The sequence below is a fragment of the Chionomys nivalis genome, chromosome 22 (assembly GCF_950005125.1).
Source record: "Chionomys nivalis chromosome 22, mChiNiv1.1, whole genome shotgun sequence".
NCBI lineage: Eukaryota > Metazoa > Chordata > Mammalia > Rodentia > Cricetidae > Chionomys > Chionomys nivalis.
The window spans coordinates 9,931,452-9,958,293 of record NC_080107.1 but is presented as its reverse complement, the minus strand read 5'-3'; the positions used below and the strand labels follow the sequence as shown (position 1 = coordinate 9,958,293).

The window sequence follows — 26,842 nt, the reverse complement described above, 5'->3', positions numbered from 1 at the left end:
AGGAGAGAGCTGATGTCATTTGTCCCAGATGGCTGTTGGGCCAGAGCTTCCCAGATAGAACTGTGCTGGGCTCCCAGAAAGAAACACTGCGGGGCGTGCATCTTAGTCAAGTGCTGGAAACCCAGGGTGCCTTTCTGAGCCCTGTGTAATCTCACAGCACCGTACAACACAGCCCTGCTCAAAGCCTTCACCCTCCTCATTGCCATTTTCCTCTCTCTCTCTTCGGACTCCCCTTCCACCCACTTCCTCCTCCACCAGTTAGGTCCCTTCCCGTGGTGCCCTATCAACCACTAACCCTCCCAAAGCATCCTTATTCGCCTGTCTGCAAAGCTGCCCTTGGTGACGGCCAGGTCAGTCCGTTTCCTCGAGTCTAAATGAGATCTGAGGCTACGACAAATCCTGGTGGTATTTTAAGGACAGCGTCGAGACCCGAATCCATTCAGGATTGGTTTTCACTCGATCATAAACACCAATGAGGAGGCTTACATCATGCGTACTTGCTTGCTTATGTAGACCCTGTTTGACTGCAGAAGACTTCTTGGGCTCAGATGCACAGATAAGCACAGCTGTGATCTCACTTCCTCTCTCCACCCTCCCGGGAACCACGTCTTTCTCTAGAGTTGTACTTTGCAGACAACAAAGAACTGTACAAGCCTTATCTCATTTGAAGCTCACAAGAGATTCCTGTGGTAACGAGGTATCATCTCTACTTTACAAATGAAGACATTAAGGTTGGCAGTTGTGCCCTGATGGCTGTGCAGGGACCTGAATCCTGATTTGAAGGCCAGGTCATCTGTGAGGCCAGGAGCAACGGGTTAATCTCCAGAAAGCGCTATGAATAATTCAGAGAATCGCTGCTGTGTGTTTCTTGGACAAAGAATTATTATGCTGGCTTCCTGGAGCATTAGAGGGGGCTCAGGCCAAAGCTGTGGCTACAGTGACTAACACAGACTTGTCTTTTGCTAGCTTTGCAGCTGTTGTTAATATGAGGGGGTTGGAAGAGGGGGAAGGAAGGCTTGGTGAGACGCGTTACGTTGACCGTTAGGCTGTAAACCATTTAGCGCTGTGGGAAAGTTTTTACTTACTGTCCAATATGGGCGCGCTTCTGTCATTGGTGACTGTCTTCTTGAGTTTCTTCCCTTTGCTGATGTCAGAGAGAAGAGCATTCCTCCCAGCCTGCTCTGACTTATTCAAGGTGGGTTTCTCGGTATTGGCCTGAAAGGTAAACCACAGAGATGCATCTGTCAGGATCCCTTGATGGCCACCAATCCACCTCTTCCTTTCTCCTGGATCTTGTTTGAGTTGTGTTTGTATCCCTGGCTGGCGTCTATTCAATCTCCTGCCTCAGTCTCTGGAGTTCAGATGACAGGTGAGCCACCCACACCTAGCTTTGAACTTTAATCCTTTAGGTCCAACATTCATGATTTTTAAATTCTCCTCATGCAAACTGTGCTATTTATTTAATATTTTCATCAAATTCATTCACTATATTATTTTCTGTACTGTTTTTTAATGAACACTTTCTTTTAAATTAAATCACTGGCTTTTAAATTAGCCCCTGGCTTTGATGTGCCAATCATAAATTTTTAGAGCACATATTAAAATAAATGTATCAGCATTAAAATTCTAAAACTTAACCCATGTGCCAATTAATAATGTTAGGCAACTCACATTTTGGGAGAAATACGGATAAACTAATCCTGCCATATTAGCCAGCTAAGAGTGTTTTCTAAGTAATCCACACAAGGGCTGCTTAAAAGTTCATGAGCTGACATCCTTATAAAAAGAAAAATAAATTATGATAAAAACAAACTGGTTAAAAAGATACACAAATCCTACCTTAGAATAAACTGAACGCCCATCAAATTTCTATTAATATTTCTAAATGCTTAAACACAATTTCTGTCCTTGTGCCCTAAGCGACTCTCTCAGAAAGCTGGGGGACCAATTGTTAGTGGGCTGGAGTCTCAGAATAATTATATAAATGTGTCCCATGGGAACCTGGGGCAAGGGACTTTTTTTCCCCCAAAGCTTAGATTCCCTCCCCATACAAAAAATAAAGGGATCGGCCATCAGTGTGTGACTCCCAAGCAGCAAAGGCTCACATGGAGGAGGGGGCTTTGGGATGAAGTGTATCCTGGAGTCTTTCTGAAAGAGGACGTACTGAATGCCTCGACAGGCTCATCAAAGGGCCAAGAGTCCAGGGATGACATTCCTTGGGGAAGTAATCATCTAGACGCAAGGCCGGGTTTAGTGGGTATGAGGGTGTGGGAAAGGTGGTGGTGGTAGGGATAACACCTGTCCAGAACAGAGTGTGAAGAAAGGGGTGAGCCTGGAAGACATAGGGCACATCGCAGAGAGACCACTGAGGATCAGCCCACCCAGGAGTGACTAGCGAGGCATCGAGCTCATTTCGATGGAGGATCACTGCGTACTGCTTCAGAGCGCCCTGAAAAGCCTTATTCTAAACCATCACATTTGCCTTGATGGACCTGGTAGAGGAAACCTAACAATTCACACTCCAGGCTCCCAGCCTGCATCCCAGGAGACCTCGATCAAACACACCCTTTGTGTTGTCTGGCTTCGAGAGGTCTCAACTAGGTTCTGACTTCACAAAAGACGGGGCCCTGGCAAAACCTTCTATAGCAGGCCTATGCCAGAATGCCAGTGCACTTAGGACACAACTCCATGTGAGGGTTTGACTTTGTTTGGTCATCTTTATGCACAGAGCGAAGGGGGAAAGCCACTGTGTCGGCACCCTCCATAAATGACCCCAGGTCTTGGGAGGTGAAGACAGGAGCTGCAGACCAGCTTGGACTATGCAGCAAGACCTTTTCTAAGAAGCTTTTTCCCCCTAAGAGAAAGTGAGCAGAGAAAAAGACTTACAAGAGCAAATGTTGGAGGTGGTGGTGGGGCTGGCGGGGGAGGGACAGGCATCTTGGACAGTTAAAGTTTCAGCAGTCTTATGGATAAATCTGTGAAAACAAAACACACCGGTGTATTAGATCATCCGATAATGTCTGTCCAAACCTCCCTACTCTTCTACGGCAGTGACACAGGCCACCTTTTAGAAGGGGATGGGACGGACCCTTCCCTCATTGCTCAGGTAGGACTGTTTAGGAGGGGCTCTGGTGGGAGGGGATGCCGGGCAACCTACAGTCATACCCAGTACCAACACTGCTCAATTCTGCCCTCCACAGTGGTACAGGGAGGTGGCCGTGAGCCTGTGCCTGCAGAAGCAGGAAGATTTTTCTGGAATCTACTGGAAATGAATCCCAGTCTGGTCAAAGACATTTCAAGAAGTACCTACCCTTCCTCACTCATTTGCATAAAATGTATTCTGCTCTCTACCTTTCAGCTCCCCTTGACTCAGGTCCAACATTTTAGTAAGATCCCTAGACTGCTGCCGGGTGATGGTGGCACACTTTTAATCCCAGCACTTGGGAGGCAGAGGCAGGTGGATCTCTGTGAGTGTGAGGTCAGCCTGCATTAAAATTTAAGAATCTTTATTACACAGTTTGAGCTTTAAGCCAGTAAGCATCCTGGGACACTAGCCACCTGAGTTCTAATGCCCAAATTCTAAACACAGGAACTATTTGCTTTTATTCTCAATAACCTCTCCCAACAGTAGAAAACAATTTCTTAGAGTTTAAATATTAATTTAGCTCTCAACCACTAAAAAGTTGATGTGGAAAATTTACGCCTTGAAACAAGCCCTCCATTGAAATACTGCGGGACAGCTTGCTTCCTGTGAACAGTGTTGCGAGATTCCTCACACCTGCTTCGAAAAAGGAGCGAAGACATCTGGGACTCGTTCCTTTCAAAGGGAGCTAACTATGGAATGGAATTCAGCCCAGCGTGGTGGGGCACCACTGCAATCCAAGTACTTAGGCGGCAGAAGCAGGAGAACCACGGCTGATCAGAACCTACACAGTGAGTCTGGTCTACACAGCAAGCCCCGCCCCCGCTACCCTAAGACCCTGGGGGCGGGGCGGCGAGTGTATTTTCCGGGTTATTTACTCGGTTACTAACCTTCAACAACACTGCAAGCTAGCTCAGCTGCACTCATCTTATAACCAGGAATTCCAAGAACTAGAAAAACTGAGTCTCTCACCGAAAATCCCCAAGTTTGTTCATTAGAATCACCTCCCTCTAGTCTCTGCTCTCCCATTGGGCTACACCGCCCTGCTCCCTGCCGTTTTAAGCAGTTTATTGGTGAAGCGTGCTTGTTACCTAGGCTGGAATTCTTCGAAGATGTCCTAGACTAGGGACATCTCTGCCACTTCAGATGAACCATCCCCGCCCTCACCCAGCGCTCACCCTTGCCCTTGAGCTGAGTAGCTTCTAAACACAGTCTGGACCCTTCCAGGCTGAGCCTTAGGGGAAGCGATTTTAAAATCCCAGGAAACCCAGACGCCAGTCTTGGTACATCACTCACCACGTGGATCAAGGAATACCAATTTTGAGTCTCCCCACGCTAGGCTCAATGCCAGGCCCACACCTTGGCTGTCTTCTTACTAGACTAAGGACTCCACCAATCATATAAAGTAAAGTTCTCACTAAATACATGCAGGGAAGGAGCAGGGATTGCGTAAGCACTGGTTTGGAATGGTTTACAGTACATCTACTGTTCTATGAGGCTTCGAAGGTTGCGCCTCTCAGAGGGGCTTGCAAGCTGTTAACTGCTGGGACTTGTTTTTATGGCTGCCTGGGACTTCCTGGGGTAATTAAAACTCCAAAACCTTGAAAACTAGGGCTCTCCAGTGTAGCCTACATCAGTCAGAGCCTACATAAGTGAGAGCCTACATCAGTCAGAGCGGGCCTTCCTGAAGGATCCTGGAACCAGGGCGCAGACCCTAACAGACTAGACATTCCTGCCTGGATCCTCACACCCACGGGGTCCACAGATGGAATCAGGAGCTTGGGAACTTGGGTGACCAAAACAAAGGGAATATTTTAAAAGCACAATGCAATGGCTCAATACTGCATTAGATGTCACACCCTGATCCTAGAGCACCTGGGTATCTCACAGCTGGGACCCAAATGCAGGGCTGGTTATGAAGAATCGCTAGCCCACTCCCTGTTCTAGAGAGGCTCAACCACTATTTGCCCCAGGAAGCTGGCACCTTCTTCAATAGGCTAGGAAGACAGAATTATCCCTGAACATGAGATGACCAATTTTGGGGGCTGAGAGAATTTGCTAGTCATTTAAATAAGCTGCTTCTTCATCTAAAACTAATTCAGAATTCAATTTGTAGTTGACTCTATGATACCCATATCACTGAATAATCCGAAGGGAAGATTTCCAATGAACCCACCGGGTACACCTCAGAAGGGGCTTTCTAAGCCTGGGGGTGGGGGCGGGGTTCCATTTGAGCAGACCGGAAGTGGCTTGATCCAGTTATGTTTTCGTTTTTTCTTTGTTTTTGCTTTTGTTTAAACCGCTGTGGGCTGTTTGAAAACTCAGAGCACCTTGCTCTGTAAACATTGCCAGAAGTGGCCCTTAAACACTATGCTACACAAAACGGAATAAAGGAAAAGTAGCCTTTCTCCGCGAAAGGGCTCAAAGAGTTGGGTGCTTTGTGTGCCCTGTGTGGGAGGATGGGGGAGGGTAACGCAGAAACCACGCAACAGACCCGAAGGGCCAACTGTTCTCTTGCCCTCGGTATTTTTATATTCTTTCCATAATTTCTATTCAAGTCCAACAACAGTCTATATATAGCACCCTTAATTTATTTTCATGATTGCTTGCGTACTCCTGGCTCCCTTCCAACTTCGTTTTGTTATTTTCTCCCCCTGAACGTGGAAAATAACAGACAACACAGATACACCAAGAGTTATTTGTCCTCAGAAAAGAAAGCATTCAGTGATAATTAACTTTTAGATTAAAAGGGAGTTGGGGTAAAGAATCCCCAGAAACTGTTCTTATTTTGATGTACATTCTCCTAGCTTATAAATGTATGTATGTATGTATGTATGTATGTATGTATGTATGTATGCATGCATGCATGTATGTATGCATGCATGCATGTATGTATGTATGTATGTATGTATGCTTGGGCACCTATCCACACCTCTCTCAGGCTGGGGAAATGTGTTTCTCCCTCTCTTTCTCTCTCCCCTCACACACATTTGAACAAGATATTGACAGAAGAAGTTTTAGAATACATATAACTGAATAATGTTTAAATAAGTCAAAGTTCTTACATTCACATTGTTATTACAACCATAAAAATGAATAAAATGCAAGAGCATTCGTCCCAGAAGCTAAGGATCTACTCAACGGCACATAAACTTATTTAGTAATATGAAATTGCTACTAAAAATCATACATTTTTTTCAAAAGCTTGGAGTTTTGATATTCCTACTGGAAAAATCCTTCTTGATTTTATTCTTTAGACACTGCAATGCAAACCAAGTTGGATGTCTTTAAGACTGAAAACCATTAAACTAATTAAGTTGAATTGGGCTTTGCTCTTCAACTTCCGGGAAAACTGATGCTCACAGCAAACCACAGCCATCCTGTTTCTTTAACACAATCTTTTCACAGGTGCGGTTGCCTGTAGTTTCTATTTTATGACACCAGTTGCTAGGCAACATCTGCTCTCACCCCCACCCCTCCAGGCATCCTCTATGGCCATTTTGGAGACCCGTGGGGAAAGCCTTGTTGCTTTTACTGTTAGTTACTTCAGCTCCCCTGCTCAGGTCCCTGCTCAGGGCAAGGAGGAAGTCCAAACATGAAAGACAAGCAGAACACAGAGGGCAAACAATCAAACCCTCAGTGTCCAGTCAGTGGTGGTTTGCCCCCAGTCGTGTCCAGTGTGGAACCCACACAGGCTGCGCCAAGAATCCTCCATGTCCCCAAATGCACTTGTTCTTTGCTCAGTTGCTCATTTGAAACAACAGCTTCAGTGACTTCCAGGGCTGTTTTCTTTCTCACGGTAGCGGTAGCAGGTTGTGCCTAGGGCACCCAGAAGCTCAAGGCTAACCCAGACACTTCAGTGAGAGGTCTAGATAAAGAGGTGGTTAGGGCTGAGGCGGAGAGTGATAGAAGGGTGCCTGCCGGCATGTGGCCTCAAATCACTCTCCAGCGCAACGTGGAGACCAACATGGTCAGTTCAATAGTGACCACAGGAGAAACAGAGGCACCAAGAAGAGTACATCTTAATCCACTATCTTCATCAAAAATGAACAGAAACTATAGCATCCCAGGCCCTACTAGAAGGAAGACCACGAAGGTTAGCTGGGTGACTCAGCTATCTCTGACTTAGCTTAAGGGCCAGAGATCCTTTACTTTATGAGTATAAGTGAGACCAATTTCTTTCCTACTATCTCCCACCCTTTACTAGTCCCTTCTTTAGGGACTCAAATCTCAAAGCTGAAGTTTCCCTAAATCCTCAGCCTCATATTTAGTATTCCCAAGAGGATTAATCTCTGCCTTCAATCTGCAGTGTGTGACACACACACGCACACACACACGCACACTCACATGGCACACACACACCACTCAGGTCAACATACCCAATGCATTTATTTCATCATCTCAAGTATAGCCTTGCAATATGGCTGAAATGTCACCAGATTTATCTCTAAAAAGGTCAAAACACTTAGAAAGAAAAATATTTTACTTGTGATTAATCATTCAAAGTGTATTTAATGTTTCTATGATAATTAAAACAAAACATGTTGTACCCCTGATTCTCAGGACTAGAGAAAGACCTGGAAACCAACTGTACAACTTATCATGAGAGCTCCCAGCTGTGCAGGTGAAAATGCTCTTGGAATTCAGAAAATGTTCTCTACACTCAGTAGTTAGGTGGCCTGCCTAAGTCCAGTTTCCACTGTGGGCGGACAGAATGGTATCTACGTAACTAGGGTTAGTTATGAGTTAAATGAGGCAGGGCTTAATAAGCATTAGCCATTTGTTAGAGTTAGAAAATAATTTTTTTAAAAAAGAAAAAGTAAAGGACAAATCACACACTAAGTGAAGAGTGAGTGTAAAACCTTGGCCTGCTGTGCACACCCATGTGCACGCCCGTGTGCACACCCACAGGCACACCCACACCACCACTGGATCAGAAATGACATAAAGAGACACGTGCATAAAGCCATCTTAGGGGGCTGGAGAGGGGGCTCAGTGGATAAGAGGTCTTTCTGCTCTTCCACGGGACCTGAGTTCGGTTCCCAGCACCCATATCACAGCTGCTTGTAACCCCAGTTCTAGGGGATCTTACACTCTCTTCCCTCAGCAGACATCTGCACTCACACAATGCACATAAACTCACAAAAACACCCATGAGCACACACAGGAACACACACACACAAATAAATAAAACAAATCAAAACAAAGCATATTTTATATTTCCTAGAAAAATATCCTTATTGAGGTATTTCTTTTTTCTTTTTCTTTTGGTTTTTCGAGACAGGGTTTCTCTGTAGCTTTTGGTGCCTGTCCTGGAACTAGCTCTTGTAGACCAGGCTGGCTTCAAACTCCCAGAGATCCGCCTGCCTCTGCCTCCCGAGTGCTGGGATTAAAGGCGTGCGCCACCACCGCCCGGCTGGCATTTCTTATTCTAGTTTTTGTTTCAGTTTTACTTTCTAAAACTTAAGGTCAGAAAGTACAGACATATTTATGGCAGTCCAAAGTAAACTATTTCCAATACGAGACACGTGCATAAAAAAAACCTGATTAAGAAAAAAAAAAACCAGAGCCAACCCTTAAGGGATAAATGTATCTGAATTTAAAGAGAAACTTTACCCTTCCAACAGAAGTTTAAAGAAACTTCTAACACAAATGATGTCTGGACCCTAGTAGCTTGCCTGGGTCTGGGAGGGGGAGTTCCAGATTACAGGCCAGAGCTAGCATCTGACTTCCTCTCTGGAGGGAAACTGCTGCTGGCCCCAGGGAACAGGCTTCTCCACAGTTCTTCCACAGTTGTGTTCCCCTCCCAATTTAAACGGAGGCACTGGAGAGCTGCGCACGAACACCCACAGACAAACTTTGCAAAAAAGTACCAGAAAAGCTGCCTGTGGTTTCAGACAAATCACTTAATCTCTTTAGACCTATAAAAAAAAGAGTCTGACTAGATCAGAATCAACAAAATGCCAGGAGGCTAAGGGAACACCGAGAGGCCCCAAGACAGGGTAAGACCCACACTTGTGAACCAAGGCCATAAACCTTCTCTAGCTCCTCCTTCCCCCCACCCCAGCCCCCACTCTACCAGTCACTATGCGTGTAGTCCTCCCCTTTCTGAACTAGAATTCATTTACCTCTGCATCTCTGTACAACAACTACACATTAAACTAGCGAAAACACTGCGCCCATTGACTAAAGCTGTATACGCCCTCCTTAGTTTTAAAAGTGTCAGTCTCTATTTCCGCGAGGGAAACAGGAACATAAATTGCTTTTCCAAACACAGCCTGGAGAATTCGTCTTGATGGAAAACATTGCCTTACCCCTGCGCCATGGGTCTCTGTGTGCACAGCTTTGACATTCACAGTTACATTCTACAGCGGGACATAATTTAATATTAACCATATTAAAAGTAATTATGACAAATGGTACTGAAATCTGTTCTGGTGTGGATTGAATTACTCTAAAAGACCAAGTAAACTCTTCCTAACCAGCTGCCTGAGCCTGGACCACCACACACCTGCGGCAGCCCCACAGCATCAGCCTCAGCAAGCGGAGCTTGGTGCCTCGCTTTGAAAACTGACAGGGACTACTTATGCTTTGGAACACCCTCTGGCCGGTGGAACTGAAGACTCAGCGGCCACTCTATGGGCCTGACAGGACTGCACACGGCAGAGGCATGTTAGCTGACGCAAGCCCCCATTTCAGGGGAAAATAGGAAAGAATCTAATGAGGACCCAAATTTGTCCAATGGTCAGGAAAAAGTCTACAGAGAATCTCACCTCTACCTTGGCTCAGAACAAGTTACAAGGCACTTACAGTCGCCACAGCAGGTGGCAGGAATAAATCACACGGTTTTCTACAGAACAATTAAACTTCTTTATCTCGACATACTATGGCCCATTAAACACCGTTTAGTTCTTCCCTTTGCTGAGAAGGAAAGAAATTTAGTTTGAACACAAGTTTTTTTTCTTACCGTTAAAAAGGAAGGCATGACCAGGGACTCAGGCAGATAGAGAGCAAGCAAGACATGAGCCAGAACAGAAAGCTGTTCCTCACAGTGGCATCATCTTCTAACACAAGTGAGGGGTTGTTGCTGGGCAGCCATTTTGGACAAGCTCTGGCCTCCTGCTCAGGGTGACACACTAAGTCAGGCAGGCAGGCTTCTGTGGTATTCACTTCCTGCCTGATTAATTTCTCGTTTGTTCCTTCCTCCTTTGCTATAGAAAAAGAAACTAAACTGCTTTTACTTAAGAGGCAAAGAAAAAAAAAACCCAAATTAAAAAGTTTCTTCTTTCTCCAGGATAGAATGCAAGCACTTGATGCGGTAAGTGGGTCTCTGTACCCCTCTCCCAGTTAACAGCTTTTTCCTCCCTCGATGACAACCACTACAAAAATAATTGCTCCTGGAACTTGAGATTCCTTCAAAAGAATTCGATTTGAAAGCACAACTCTCAATTCTGACTATTTCATCTAGCAATATTGAGAAGAGTCACTCAAGAAATAAAAGCCCTCGACTGGGAATTAGTCTAAGTGAGCCTTCCTCATTTGCGGAACGTTCAAGTGTGTGGGGAGAAAGCCAGGCTGCAGGTGAGGGCGTGCAGGTTGGGTGCATCACAGCAAGCAAGCTTGGAAAAGCCACTAGGGTCTAAGTCGGGATAAAAGACAGGCCGGGCAAGCTGCTGACCTACAGTTTCCTGGCCCCCAAAGCTCTGTTTCCCGTCTCCATACTCACAGAGCAACAATCAACTCTTCAGGAAGATATCTGACAAAAGGGCCCAGAAACTGGGAGCAGATGAGGGATTTAGATTTCTTCTGAGGTGGGTGGCCAGGGGGGACAGCTTGATATTCACAGCCATTGGGTGGTATGCTGAATAGCATAAAATATTCAGACATTTCTCTTGGCACATCTGAGCAGCTCCTATTCGTTTCTGCAGCACACACGACTGAGAAAGCGGCTTCAGTCAGAAGGATGAAAAACAGTGGCATGTTTCAGAAATGTCATTGTGAACCCTGCATGTGGGGTCCTGATTCAGGTGTGCCCAAAGACCACAAGTGACCTGACATCCCCTGGTGGGGGTCTGATAAAAAGCCAAAAATCACAGGGGCGGTTTCGGTGGAGTCTCGTGGGAAGAGAGGCCTGTAGGATGCAGTGGGACCAGGAATGTTAAATTTCCTCCGGGGCTTAGGATAGCTCCACCTCAACACCAGAAACCCCCATATTTTGAGGAGTGCTGGGCAGGTGAGCTCTAAGTCTGAAAGGCAGTAAATTCAGATTCCCTGAGATCTGAGCTGAATCAAATAAGCAGCCCACGATGTTAGGCCATGGGCACAATTCCTCGAAGTGGACATCGAAGAGTCAATGACTAAGGTCCCTTTACTTAGCCTGGAGCTGTCTGAAGGTATGCAGGACCTCTTTCTCGCCTAAAGCAAGTGCTGTTCAAACAGGGATATTAGGCATGAGGCCAGAAAGAGGCAGAGGCTTGCAGCCAGCATCCACCTCATCTGAAAACCTTTGGGGCAACAGAAAACGCCATCAACTCAAAGCTTAAATGCTTGAGTGAAATCTTTGAGGAAGTCTAACTATAGCTGGGTCTAAAACAAGAACATGGGTGGCGAGAGGATTTGTCCACGTAGTTACGGAGTTATTTTGAAAGTTCACTATATCGGTACCCCAACACACACACACACACACACACACACACACACACGGGGCAGGGGGAGAGAGAGAGTCTATTCGGCATGCACACTTGTCATGGTTAGTCTGCTCATTAGTGAAAGCGTAATCAGAAGGCAGCACTTAGAAGGCGGGAGCTCCCAAGAACTCCAGGGAAGAGGTACATAGATAGCATTTGGGTCTATTTCGTCTTTAACGGGATCTGTAAATGCAGTCTACGCTGGCTATACTTGAGGTGTGTATTATGTAAGACAGGATGTGAACCAGAAAATACTCCTCTGCTTAACCCCGCCCCCAACAGCTTCTCATTCATGCACGAACTCCAGACACCTTGCTGTAGGCCAGACCACCAAGGTCCACAAGATCTGCCTTTCCTAGCTGTTGTTGTCAGCCTGGCTCTGAATTTGCTGTAATCTTGCCTCTGCCCTCAACCCACACGGTGCTGGAATTTCAGGTGTGCTCACAGCCTGGCTCAAACCCTCTTGCTAATTTACCACCACTCCCCCCAGCCCTTTCTGTTCCTTAACTGTACCAGGTTCATTTGCATCTTGGGGCTTTATACTCCAGAGTCTTCTCACATGGGCCTTCCTCTCCTGGGTCCTTTTCATTGTTTAGATGTCAGTAAAAATGCCCAGGTCCCATCTCTGTGTGCTCTTGCATGCTTTCTCTCTCTGTCTCCAGAAGAGGGTTTCTCTGTGTAATAACTCTAGCTGACCTGGAACTCACTTTGTAAACCAGGCTGGCCTCGAACTTACAGAGATCCACTTGCACCACCGCCACCACCCAGCTTGCTCCTTTTCTTTGCAGAGTGTACGTCATTACTTGATATTGTATTTGTGTAACTCTCCTCACCACAACTCAAGCTCCAGTGAAAGCCTGTTTGTCTTGTTTTCTGCTCTCCCCTCAGCATCTAACACAGTTTCCAGGGCCTGGCAGGTGCTCAATAAATAGGGGATTCGAGTATCTTGTTAATTCCACCATGACACCACGTTCTTTTACGTGCCACAGATAGCTTCAGCTGTCAACTTGACAAAACCCAGAGTCTCCTGGGAAGAGGGAAGCTCCACTGAAGAACCGCCTTGATGAGAACGGCCTGTGGCCACACCTTTCAGAATTTTCATAACTGCAACACAAGGTAGCAGAGCTCACTCAACTGCCTGCAGGCAGTATCATCCCTGAGCAGGCAGGCCTCAGCTGTATAAGAAAGCAGGCTGAGCCAGCCAGTAACCAGTATTCCTCCATGATCTCTGCTTCAGTTCCTGCCTCCAGGTTCCTGTTTGAGCTCCTGCCATGGCTTCCCTTAATGATGAACTCACTATAACCCGTAAGTTGAACTAAACCCTCTCCCCGCAAGCTATTTTTGGCCGGTGTTTTTATCACGACAGCAGAAAGCAAACTAAAACAGAACTTAGTAGCCGCGGTTCCTCCTGAAACAATAAATAACAAGCACCTAAGATGAGCTCTCAGCTTTGTTGGGGAACACTGTGAAGGGGTTGTTTTCCACAGAACCGTCCATGTTAATGGACTCTCGATATTCATTTACGGAAACGAAAAGCCAACGCCAGACAGAAAACTAAAGAACAACAGCGAAGGTCTAGCCAATCTCAGAAAAGCAGTAAAGAGTTATAACCACCAACCCCGTGTCACCCCGAATCAAGATCTATGAAGCCACTGCCACAGTGACAGGCATAAAACATTCCGTTTTTAATAACTCGGGTCTGTCATGTTGTGTTTCCAAGACTACCCCCAAGGGTAGTGTGTGCACCCTGTCAGTGCGAGGCTGTTTCGAATCCTGCATCCCCTCAATCCCAAGTGCCTCCCTCCACGCTAGAATGACCTCGCACATACCAGAAACACTGCCTGGCTATACGTGTGCATCTATTGAAGAGGAATCCACTTAGGGGATGCAGCTTAGTCAGAGGAGATTGGTCTGACCTGCAAAAGGACCCGGGGTTCAATACCTAATACTGCTCTCCCCAAAATGTTAAATATGAAAGTCTCCCAATTTAAAGGAACAGAAATAAGGGGTAGTCCTTTGCCCGAATAGTTATCAGCAGAGTTAGATGAAGGGCTAATCACTCGGGACTGATCTGAGAAAAAAAATTCAAAGCTATATACTGAGTATTCCATGCCCTGTAGATATGAACTGACCTAAAGCAACTTGAGGAAAAACTTGCAATTTTCACTGTGTTGTGGAAATGTAGTCAAACCTCTTTGTTTTATTTTTGAAACAAGGGCTTGCTAGACAGCCCTTTGCCTGCTGTGCCTTAGCAGCCTGGGGGTTACGGGTCCCCCTACATCCCTTGCCTTTTGTTTGGCTCTGTGGAGCCTCCTCCTCCTCCCCTCTCGGTCCAGAGGCAATTCTTACCCCACTGCCTATTCCGATAGCACCAGCATGGACAGCACAGCGGTGCCCAGCGGCCCAGACTCTGCACACACTTAGCTGGACAGATTTCTTTTTGCTGATGGCCCACTATGTAATCTGCCCAAGGAGACAGGAGGAGACTGGGCGTGACCTGTGAGGGTCACCTGTGAGGGTCACCTGTGAGGGTGTAGGGGTATGACCTACTGCATCTGTCCTTTGGACACACTGGGTATGAAGCTAAACGCAACAGGGAATTGGGGTGGCAAAAAGCAAGTACGATGCCCTTCTCTGAGGGGTGAGCTGTGCTTGCACATGGGCCCATTTAGCCAGGTTTGTTTACATTTTACTTTAAGTAACCCAGGGCAGGCATTGTAAGTGACTGGTACTAGCTGTGAGTTCTGAATGTGACCCTTATATTTGCAATTAGATGTTCTAAGGTTGGGGAAAGGCTGGTACTGGCTCTCCCAGGATAGAAGGTGGTAATCTTTGGAGTGTATGCTAGCTATGATGTCCCCTATTAATCCATGATTGACTTGTTCAATCATGGCACACGATTAACAGAAAGTACTTAGAATGTTGGGATATCCTATAGGATGAGACAGAAAAGAGAAGCCCTGGTAACTAGTAGACAGAGGAAACCAGAGCTTTGTGAACAAAGCCCCTGCCTTTTGCTTGTGATCCGCAGCCCGGTGGCTGAGAATCAAATCTGGAACCCTGCAAGGTAGAAAACCCCAATGCTCCTACTAATCTGACTCCCATAAAGCAGTGGCAGAGGCAAAACTGTATCAAGTCTGGAATGTACATCTGGAATGTACTAGAAATTGATTCCTTGCTGTCTTTGCAAAGTCAGTTACTTCTCCGAGAAAGGGGACAGCTGCTTTCACCTTTGTGTTGGGATTCAAGAAGCTGATTATCCTATGAGGAGTTTGGATCTGGCAGCTTTAGAACCGGGCTGTCTCTTGTGTGTGTGTGGGGGGGGTCTTTTTGAAACTGTGTCTGGGGTAAACTTTCCATTTGTTACTCTTTTTTTTTTTAATGTGCATTAGTGTTTTGCCTTCATGTATATCTATATGAGGGTGTCAGATTCCCTCGAACTGGAGTTACAGACAGTTGTGAGCTGCCATGTGGGTGCTAGGAACTGAACCCAGGTCCTCTGGAAGGACAGCCAGTGCTCTTAACAGGGTCTCTCCAGGCCCTGCCCGTTACTCTCGCACTATTCAGCATCCTCTCTCCCTTTATATCTAGAGTAAGGAGTTCAGACTTGGAGAGAGATTACCGCTCCTGTCGGGCTAACTCTACCCTGACTCCAAGGGTAACCACCAGCTTGCTTCACTGCTGCTCCGGAGGTCCCTAGTGCAGTGACAGGCTCAGAGATGAACTACTTCTGAATCGAGGAGATTCAGTGAGAGGTCTTCCATGACGTGGGGCTGGGGCTGGCTGCACTGAAGCACATTATTTGTCTGGATTAGTGTCAAAGTAAAAGGGAACGAGGTTAAGTGGATCTGGGTTCAAATGAGACCGAAGTGGTCCTGAGATGATGGATCTTAAAAAGGAGAGAGGATTGCGCCATAGCTTTGTGACCGCCACTGTCTGTCTACTCTCCAGTATTTGAAATGTTTCCATAAAGCGAAGAAAAACAAGCAAACGAAAAGGAAAAAACCTGTGGCTCATTCCCTTCTTCACCCACTAGAGGCTGTGGTGCGTGCTTGTGTGCCTGCGTGTGTGTGTGTGTGTGCGTGTGTGTGTGTGTGTAGGGGAGGGGGTTGCTCTATTGATTAGCAACCTGCCCTGATGAGTTAAGGAAAAGTTAGTTCACCTGTCTCACGCTGATCTCTTGGCTTTTAGATAAAACAGCACACTGAGTTCTTCTCCATAATAGTTGAGAATCTAGGTAGCTCTTCCTAGGAAGGGAGTAAAGCTCCTAGGTCTGAGACTTCAGTAACAGTGGCAATAAAAGAATTTATATAAAAATCCTAACAGGTCAGCTAAGAAACAAGAGAACAAACACCCCAAGAAGCAAGAAGAAGCAGGCGAGAGGCTAAGGAGACGTTTACCTAACATAGAAGGTGCAGGCCTGAGGGGCAGGGCCCAGCATCTCACTGTCTTGTCCTCTGCCAATGACCCTCAACACACGCTCACTCCACATCATTCCTGGGACAGTCTTAGCTCACTTAGACCCAACTCTGGGTTAGAGCTATAAATCCCCAAGTAGAGTTTATCGTGTTAGGAGGCATTTTTTAAAATCAGGGCATTGGCTGGGCATTCTTGGGCATGTAGCCAATAGCATCAAAAATCTTTGTCTTTTCCTTCCTGGAGTCATAACCTTAATAATCTCAGTACTGAAGATGAATCCTCAGCCTCAGAGATGTTATGGTATACAGTTATAGTTTGGAAACACCAAAGAAATCTACGGGCTCAAAATCCTTAGGACCCTTTCATTTTCAGCAAGTGAAATCTAAGTGCCTTCTGTGTGTGAGGCTGCGGGGGCTCCCTTCCCTCCCCTCTATGTCTTGTGGACCCACGCTCCCCTGCTTCTCATCTGAGGCCGTGGGGGTGGGGTGGGGTGGGAGTTACCCTCCCCTTCTAGCCCTCTGCAGCCAGCCCTGCTTCTCCTGCCCCTCCACCGCCATGTCACTGTGTGCTCCCTCTTCCGAGCCTGCTGAGTTCTCTCCTAAGGACGTCCCTCCCTTGGCTGTCCACTTCACTCAGAGCAGGCATTATTTGGACATGATCTGCTTTCCCCTCTGCAGTGGTGGCTGCCACTGAGGGCAGAGGCTCTGTCTTGTCTAGGACTGTCTCTCTGGCTACTTGGAACAATACCTGACACATCTCACAGAATTTGAAAAATACACGAAAAGAGACTGGAGAACTCCTAGCTCCAGGTTAGACTATTGTTACCCTTCTTTCTTTGTAGGAAAAAAATGCTCTTTGTATATGGAAAGACCATGCATGTGCCCTTTGAAAGCCCTATCTTGCTTTCAGTAATTTCATTAAGCTGAAAATTTTCCAGTTGGGTCACCAACTTCCAGAACAAATGTCTCCAGGGGAAAACCCATACAAAACACAGAGAGTGCTTTCTTACAGCCCAAGGGGGAAGCTGCTGGAAAGTCCCCTTCTACATCCTGCCATGTATACTTTCTGCAATACACTGGGAGCTGCTACTGACATATGGCTAAACACATATTTCTTCTGGTGGCCTGCTGATGGGTTGGAGGTCAAATAAGGCCTGTACCGTTATTTCTAGAGTGGAGACAATGGCTGTCTGGGTTCTTCTCCAGCCTCCTCTGCAGCCCAGGGTTACTCCATGCCTGCTCTTGGAGGACAGAGCCATAAGGACACAGAAGCATCCCTGGAATCCCCGGGGACAAGGGTAGCTACAGCTCTGTACTTGGGGCCTGACATCAGCTGTCTAAACTCTGCAGAAGGAGCTCAGTGACCCAAGATGCCCCCTGGAGCCCTCTGACTTCACATGGGCCAGGCGTGGGGGGTGATGCTGCCCGAGAGAGGCCCACTCTGCTCTGTGAAGACAGGAAACGGGGGCCTCTGTGGGTTCAATAGTGAGTGGCCTTCCTGGGACTCACCGTATGAAACCATCCCATTTGGCTCAGAACTGTCCCCTTCAAAGGGTCTAGTGGATACTAATGTAGATGAAAAAACAAACGAACAAACCAAAAACTGCTTAGAATTATCTGATCCTGGCCCTTAACTCCAATTTATATGAAAACGCAAAGTAATTACAGATGTTTCTTTTTACAACATGGTTACCTCCTCATAAACTCACTGGAAGGTGAAAATTCTGTAGGCACATACTAAGTTACAGTTATGTAAAAGCAACAATGTATGGCTTCAGATAACAGCTACATACTGTGTGTCTCAAAAAGTAGAGGAACCATTGGGATTTTTCCCATAAAGAAATGATGTTTGAGGAGAGAAGTTTTTGGGAGGGGTGGGAGTATCTTTTTTGTGGTTGTTGTTTTTTTGTTTTTTGAGACAGGGTCTCTCTGCGTAGCCTTGGCTGTCCTGGAACTCACTCTGTAGATTAGGCTGGCCTTGAACTCAAAGATCCACCTGCCTCTGCCTCCTGAGTGCTGGGATCAAAGGCGTGCGTTACCACACCTGGCTTAGGAGGAGAGACATGTTCAACATGACAAATATTACATGGCACATAGAGATATCAACACATCGCTACTATGTATGCTCACACATCGCTACTATGTATTCTTTCCTGTTTCATGTATCAGTTAGAAAACAGACTTAATGACAGAGCTGTAAGTGCATCTAATACATGCAACCCACGAAGCATCCTGGTGTGTCATCTCAATCTGTCCCTGTTTCCCCTCGCCATCCACAGATGTCAGAGGCCCAAGGCCACTGTGCAGCGTCACACCCAGGGGACCAGCAGCCAATGCACAGGTGATACTAATGCAGGATGCTTCTGCACCACCACAAACTCGAAAACCCAGAAGACGAACTGCCAGAAGTCCAGAAACATCCACCCAAATATGGCTGTCCTCATGGTTTGACTTCCCAGAAATCAAAATAGTCCATCAGTGCTCCAATTGCGAAAGAAATGGAAAAGTTGTCAGAATAAAAGAGGAATCATTGTGTCAGCCCCAATGGCCAAAGATAAATAAAATAAAATAAAAAATAAAAGCAAATAAAGTCGGGATGTTATAAAGGAAGGTCTGAAAACACAGTCGCCTGATAACAGTCGTCACACACGTGTTGGTCAGAATCGCAGCACACACAGCGGTCACAGCAACCTTGTAGAAAAAGTACCTCCCACTGCCAAGGACATTTGCCTGGCAACTGTCAGTCTTGACGGAAGCCACTCTTGCTATCAAACACAGTAACCAGAATATTGTCTCAAAATGTCTGGTGTTGATCCGCATTGTGCCTTCGAAGGCTCCCCTTTACCCCAAGCCCTTTGAACACACCCAGTTTACTGTCATACTTGAAATCCTCCCAAATAAATAGCTATTCCCAAATAAACAGCAGGGTTTTTAATTTTTTTTTTTTTTTTTTTTTTTTTTTTTTTAGAATCTGTCCTTTTAGAAAAAGATTGATTCGAGGCCAGCCTGGTCTACAAGAGCTAGTTCCAGGACAGGCTCCAAAGCTACAGAGAAACCCTGTGTTGAAAACTTCAAACAAACAAACAAACAAGATTGAGGAGATAGGCAGTGGTGGTACCTGCCTTTAATACCGGCACTCGGGAGGAAGAAGCAGGTGGATCTCTGTGAGTTCGAGGCCAGCCTGGTCTACTGAAAATGGTGAGGGGCGGCTGGTAAGGGTGGGCACCGTGCGAGGCCGGCATGACAGCCGCTGTTTCTGGTGGAACGGTTTGGTGCCTCTCCTCACACCGCTGTGGAAGTGAAGCAGCTGGCAATCACCACAGCTGTTCACTGCAGAGGGGAGATTTCACACTCTGCCCCCATGTGTCACAGGGTCCTTGTGTCTCTCTCTGCTTGCTTCTGAGCACATTTTGCTTTTCTCGGTGGCCTGCCAAACAGAGCTTGTTCTACCCAGATGACCCCAGATTCCCTCCAAGAACCTCCCTTCCCCTCTGGCTGCTCTGAATTCTCCAAATGACTGATCAGGAAAACTTGAAAAAAAAATCCTCCCAGTTTGTCTGCCATGGGGTCAGTATCCGACCGGCTACCAAAAAGACACCAGAAAACGCTTCTTGCTTCCACGCGTGAATGCAAAGGTCAGAAAAGACGCAACTAGGGTGATTGACTCCACCGTTTTTCGCAGGGTCCTTCACCCCACGACCGACCAAATGACTCCTTCTCCTGCACCACAGAAGCTGTCCAACCCAAGCCTTGGGCCATTTAATCTGTTCGGGTCCATTCCTACAGAATGACCAGTTGTGTACAAAGGAGCTCCATGGCTACATTTAAATATTGACTGCTGTGAGGACAACAAACTACCAAGCGGTATAAAAACCACATGGCTAATATAATGTGGGCTATCTCCAGGAAGAGAGATGAACAGCATAGAGAAAGAAAAAAAAATTTAAATGCCTTCTCTCCTCTCCATCACCACTCAATAAAACAAGCAAACAGACAAACCAGAATAAAACGCAACAACAAATACAACTCAATCCAGGCCCTACTCTTGGCTTCTGAGTGTCACTTATATCCTGGTCAGGCACATATGTTGTCTGGGTGCTATGGCCAAAGCCAAATGTGACAGTAACCCAGCGTCACTTCTCCCTCTGAACACAAGACCCAGTGCCAGATCGCAGCGTCTCTCAGTGTCCATAGCTTCCTCTTTCCTGATAAGCTGCTACAACCTTGACGCCCTGGCCACCCTGCTTTTCCCCCTGGTCCTGACCATGCATTTGCTTCCTCTGCTTTTTCTAAGCACACGGTGTTGTCGGTTTGTAGACACAGAAGTGCTGCGTGTCCCGTGATATGATGTTTTCATCTGCCCCCCCCCTCATGTCTCTAACTATCCCATACATTAGGGAGCGATACTGTGAGGGGGCCTACACACAGTCTGCATCCAACAAATGCACAGCATTGACCACAGACCCATACTGCTTTCGATGCAAGGATGGTTAAACTGAATCTCCACCTACAAGGAGCCAGCATTCACACCCAAGCTGATGGCGGGATGTCTGGATGAATTCAGAGTTCTGCGCAGCTCAGCTTAGATTATGCAGAGAAATCCTACTTCCCCAGATCGCTGCCTGAAGGGCACGGCACTCCCGCCTCTGTCAGTCATTTCTATCTGAGTGTAGGTACGGGCTGTGTGAGTTCTCACTTCGGCGGTTCTTATACTTGAGACAAACATACTTGCTGACATACTGCCGGACCAGTCCACAGAAGTCTGCTTCCTAATGTGACGGAACTAAAGCTTCAGTTGCTAGCCCTCCAAGGAAAGGTCAGAGGTAATGGTGAGGAGGAAGAGTTCATGCCCCTTGTGCACTCCTGAGGCTGGGCCTCTGCCCTCTCTCCTAAGCTAACACTAAATGTTCCTTTGATCCCTTCAGGATCCTAAAAGGCTCCTGTCCTCCCAACACCTGCATCTGTGATTCCTCTTACTTGGAGAAGAACCTCATCGAGGTGTCAGAAGGAAATCAAATTGCTGTCCTTTAGTTCACATTGTTATTTTAAAATCTTTTTAAAGAGTTATTTTATGAGTCCTTTATTTTAAGTGTGTATGTGTGTGTCAGTCTGAGTGTGTGCACATGAGGACAGTGTGGAAACAGAAGACGGCTTTGGAGGTCCTGGAACTGGAGTTGCAGGCAGTTATGAGCCTCACAATGTGGGTGCTGGGAACCAAACCCAGGTCCTCTGCAAGAGCAAGCGCTCTTAACCACTGAGCCACCTCTCCAGTCCCACAGCCTTTTCATTTAAGTGGGGGTTGAGCTAGCAAGCACTTGTCATCAAATTGATGACCTGAGTTTGATCCCTGGGAGCACATGGAAGAAGGAAAGAACTATTTCTGCAAGCTGTCCTCTGACCTCTACACTCACACAATAAATAAATAGATAGGCAAATTAAAAAGACTTTTAAAGAGAACGGAGCATCTCGGGTAGTGGTTCTCAATCCATGGGCTGCAACTCCTTTGTGGGGGCGGTGTCATCCGACCCTTTCACAGGGTCACATATCAGATATCCTGCCTATCAGATGTTTACATTATGGTTCATAACAGTGGCAAAATTGTAGTTATGAAGTAGCAATGGAAACACTTTTCTGGTTGGGGGTCACCGCAGCATGAGGAACTGTATTAGAGGGTTGCAGCATTAGGAAGGTGGAGAGCCACTGCTCAGTCAGTGAAGCGCTTACCTTGCACTTATGAGGACCTGAGATCAATCCCAGAATCCACATTAAAACAAAACAAAACAAAAACACCCTGGCCAGCATGGTCCACAGTGTCTGAGGAGCACAGCCAAGGTCCTCTGATCTCCACGCCCACGCCCAAATGCTCAGGAGTGCACACACCCTTGCACACACACAACGGGAGGGAAGCTACCAATCCAATGATGATAATCTGAGATAAGGAAAATACATGGTTGAAGAGAGACATCACACTCTCTGGGGTTAATGTTTGCTTCTCTCACTTTTTTATAGCGTTTTTTTCTTATTAAAAAGCCATGTAAAGATGCCTGACAATGGTGGTACACATCTTTAACCCCAGCACTCAGGCAGAAGCAGAAGGGTCTGAGTTCCAGGCCAGCCTGCTCTGCAGAGCAAGTTTCAGGACAGCCAGGGCTACACAGAGAAACCCTGTCTTGAAAAAACAAGAAAAACAAACAAAACAAAGCAAAAAGGCATATATAGAAAAGTTTAGAAAATATAAACAATTTTCAAAGCAATTCATTAGTATTCATTTAAGAAATCTGTTAATATCGTGAAATGTCCTTTCAACCTTTTCCTTCAATCCCTGTATGTATGTATGTATGTATGCATGCATGCATGCATGCATATACATATGTATTTTGCAAGAATGGGGCAATCAGAACAAAGCTCAGGGTTCCCACATGCTAGCCAAGTGCTCCACTCCTACCTCTGTGTATTTAAAATGCGATCGGATTTAAGTGTGTATCTTTCCTTCCTCATTTCACAATATTATTTTCTTAATACAATTTTAAATATGGAACGTTTCCATTTATGGTTGCTCTATTATCTATGTATTTTTTATTTTTAGACATTCCAATTATATCCAAGTTCATTATAAAATCTTCTGCAATGTGGCTAGAGAGATGAGTGAGGGACCTGAGTTTGAGACCCCAGAAGCCATGAGAAGCTGCGTGTGTGGCGTGTGCATGAAATCCCACGGCTCCTGGGGAGAGACGGGAGGTGAGCAGAATTCTGAGCCCTGCATGCTCACAGACCAGCTAGTCTGGCGTGTACAATGACTGAGAGACCAGCTAGGCTGGCGTGTGCAATGGCGAGAGACCCTGGCTCAAAGAGGGCAGGACAAAACTGACACCCAAGACTGTCTTCTGACCTCCACGTGTGCCATAGCACACACGTCCAAGTTCATATACATACACATGAATCACACACACACACTCAAAACACTACCGTGATTAGTATATTTGTATCTAAATGTTTCTAGTCTAGCACTGATTTCAGATTCTGTCCATAGGAAAAGTTTATATAGTATAATGACTATAAAACTGTTTTTGTTTCATCTGTTTTGATTTTTAGTGAGCATACTCCCCCAGTGTCTATAACATTTATTTTCAATATGTGTTATTTTTCTAATCTTTGCCAATTAATTAGATGAAAACTTGTGCATATAGTCTATATTAATTTAACTTCTGACTATGAGTGAGATTGACGATGTCTGGTCATTTGTCATCTTCTCTTTCATTATTACATACTTTTCTATTAAATATTATCTGAATATTTTTTAATTACAGGATCAACCTTTTCTGTATTTCCTTCTATCCGAACCAAAGTACTACCCAACGCATCATGTTTTCTTTTTCGCCCTCAGTGTAAAGGGGGGGGATCAATTCCAAGGTCTCGCATGTGCTAGCCAAGTACTCTTCACACGGAGCTGCATCAGTCTTCAAAACAAAATGAAATATTTAGCCCCTGGGCTTGGTGGTCAGTGACCATGCCTAGGAGCTAATAAATCAGATCACCTAGATTCTGCAACCGTGGTTACATTTCTATGACATCTGTGAGAACGGACTCCGCCAGGCTGCAAAGAGGGTGCAGGATTCCCAGGCACAGGGCCCCGCAGCGCTTCCCGTCTTGGAGACAGAGGTAGGAATACCTGGGTTTACTCTCCACAGGCGCAGCCAGGAAACTCGTGTTACGACCCGAGTCACCTCGCTCTGTCCTTCACGAGATCAAGGCTCCCAGAAACTATGGAGTAGTTTGGGCTGACCTAGTCAGTATGAGAGTCCTTTATCGTCACTGCCTCCAGTCGCCATCAGAAAACTACTTAGGAGAAAGGAAGATGGATTTTGATTTTTTGTTAGGATTGCAAAGGTGTCGATCAAAACCCCTTTCTGAGCATGGGTCAGTCAAAGCTGCCCTAACGATCTGTGTTGCGATGGTGACCAGGCTGGAATGACCACCTGCAGCCTCCTCGCTACATTCTGACCAAGTCACACCTGAGATGAAGGTGGATGTTCTTAGCCTCTCCCTATTGGCCGAGATGAAGTTCAATACATCTAAATTAGATAAGCAGAGGCTCTGGGACACATTAAACATTAGCTTTAGGGCTGGAGAGATGGCTCAGAGGTTAAGAGCACTGACTGCTCTTCCAGAGGTCCTGAGTTCAATTCCCAGCAACCACATGATGGCTCACAACCATCTGTAATGAGATCTGGCGCCCTCTTCTGGTGTGTGGGAAGCAGAATGTTGTACACATAATAAATAAATAAATAAATAAATAAATAAATAAATAAATAAATAAAAAACATTAAAAAAAAACATTAGCTTTAGCCATCAGCACCTATCGCATCACTAAGAGAACTGAGCTTCTCCAGTAGTGATGCTTGGTAAAGGAGGAAACAAGGGCAGGCTGGAGAGAGAGCCACCCTGAGAGATGAGGCGGGTTAAAGGGTAATACAGAGAGACAACGCAATGGAGAATTGGGTCAGCTTGATATTTGAGAAGATGTTCAGTACTGGTCTATGCCTGGTTCTCAAATACCATCATCCCCACTTCAGAAATCTGGCATTGATCCATTCAGCCTGTGCCCTCCCCATCCTCATCCACTAGCCCAAGAGCACCCAACAAGCCTCCTAGACGCACGGCTTCCTAGACACTGGCAAACTGATTCATGCTCACTTCCTTGAAGAGAGTTGTTACCAACCAATAGGAAAACTACATAGTCAGGAGACAAGAGTCGCTTGTCCCCAGAATCCTCTGTTACAACAAACACGACCTTTCTTGGATCAACTAGAAAAGGACTAATGGCCATTCGGGGTTCACATCCCACCAGAGACTGGGACACGCTTGCTTTCTGGGATGTTTTAGTCTAGAGCTGAAAGGTAAACAAAGAGACTGTAATTGTCCGTGGATGCTTCCAGACGCGGGCACAAAACTGTCTAGAGAAAAGAAAGGCCTCCACAAGGGCCTGGTCTCTCTGAACAAGTGGGAAATAACACCACCAGCCTACTAATATGCCCAAGTTCAGTCACTACCAGGTGATGGCACCCTGACCGGAAAGACACTGGTGCCAAGAGCTGAATAAAGCCACAGTAAAATGGGACACCTCACAGAAATACCTCATGCAGCCAACTCTCACTGACAGGGCATTCATGGAAAGCCACCTGTGAAGGTCAGTGTGAAATTTCACTCTGTACACAGAGCTTCCTACCTATCCACATTTACTCTTCCCAGAAACCAAATACCTGGAGGAGGCTTCCCCTCTTCTCCATCCTTGATACAGGATCCCTCCATTAGCCCATGATGCCCCAACCACCACGCACTGCCTCCTTATATAAGATCTTGCATAAACCACACTAATATGTCCTTGAACTCCTGGCAATTCTTTGGCCTCAGTTTCCCTCAGTGTTAGGATCACGTGTGTGTACCTCCATGGCCTCCTATCCATTTTCCGGTGATCAAACTCAGGTCTTGAGTGCTAGGTAAGCACTCTGCCCCTGGGGCACACCCCTCGCCGGAAGCTCAGTTCTAAAACAACTCTCCTGCCCACTGTACTTCCCCCCAACAGATAATGGTACAAAGGTTGAAGCAAAGCTTCCTCCCATTGCTTCCTCTATCCCACTATTTTGAAAATGTAGAAGGCTATTTCTCAGAAATGCCTAGAGATAAGAAAAGACAGGGATATCTCAGAAGCAGCTGCAGTATGAACAACATCTCAGGCAGTGGAGACCAGAGGGACGCCCGACTCTGATCTACTCACAGCACTGGCTACCGGCACCGTGGGGTGTGTTAAAACAGCCTTCAAAAGACCCCACATCATAGCAGCGTCATTAAAACATGCTCAATACAGTTTATTTCTTGAGAAGAGAATTATGCCTTGTATCACTTACTAGAACCAAGTGTTTGTAAAAAAAAAAAAAAAAATCAAGTCCATCAATGAAAAGACAGGACCAAGTCAGAACTAATTTGTTAGTAAGGGCAACTCCTCTACCTCCTGAAAAACAGGCTATTTGATGGGAGTCAATTCAATTACAGCACGTAAGTCTGATGCTATACCCACCATCACAAACAATGTGCTGATACTTTTTAAGCTTCTAGTTCAGTTGTCCTTAGTGAAAGCAAAAAAGAACTTAGAAGATCAGAATTTACTCTTAAGAAGGTCATAACCTTATGGGAAAGGATGGTTTTGTAAAACATGTTAGCAAAGCATTGCTTATGTTGGCATGCCAATGTTTCAAAATATTAAGGTCTTTCATTGTTAAAAAATATTTTAAAGCATAATAAAAGGAAAGCTAAGGATAATTTCACTCAAGCTCTTTCTCCCTTTCTTCCTTTCCTTCTCTCTCTCTCTCTCTCTCTCTCTCTCTCTCTCTCTCTCTCTCTCTCTCTCTCTCTCTCTCTCTCTCTCTCTAACAGGGTCTCACTCTGTACCAGAGGCTGGCCTCAAACTCACAGCCATCCTTCTGTGTTGGGATGGATTACACGTGTGAGCTACCATGCCCACTTTCAATTTCTAAAGTGTATCGGGACCAGAGAACCTGGAATCAAAGATTTAGTACAAGTTCATACAGAAAGCATTG

The 26,842-nt window shown here is 45.9% G+C and overlaps 1 protein-coding gene across 4 annotated transcripts in view; it reads right to left on the bottom strand.

Moving 5' to 3' along the window:
* Positions 1-26,842, bottom strand: part of Wipf1 (WAS/WASL interacting protein family member 1) — a 98,610-nt gene that overhangs the window by 12,364 nt on the left and 59,404 nt on the right. For 3 of the 4 annotated variants that reach the window (XM_057755501.1, XM_057755502.1, XM_057755503.1), the window contains exons 2-3: positions 2,887-2,975; positions 1,086-1,215 (exon numbers count right to left, since the gene is read on the bottom strand). In XM_057755501.1, the coding sequence (XP_057611484.1) occupies positions 1,086-1,215; positions 2,887-2,937 (181 nt within the window). In that variant the 5' untranslated portion in view covers positions 2,938-2,975. Of the gene's footprint in view, positions 1-1,085; positions 1,216-2,886; positions 2,976-10,109; positions 10,227-26,842 lie in introns of those variants that run through there. The other variant, XM_057755504.1, reaches the window with a different exon arrangement.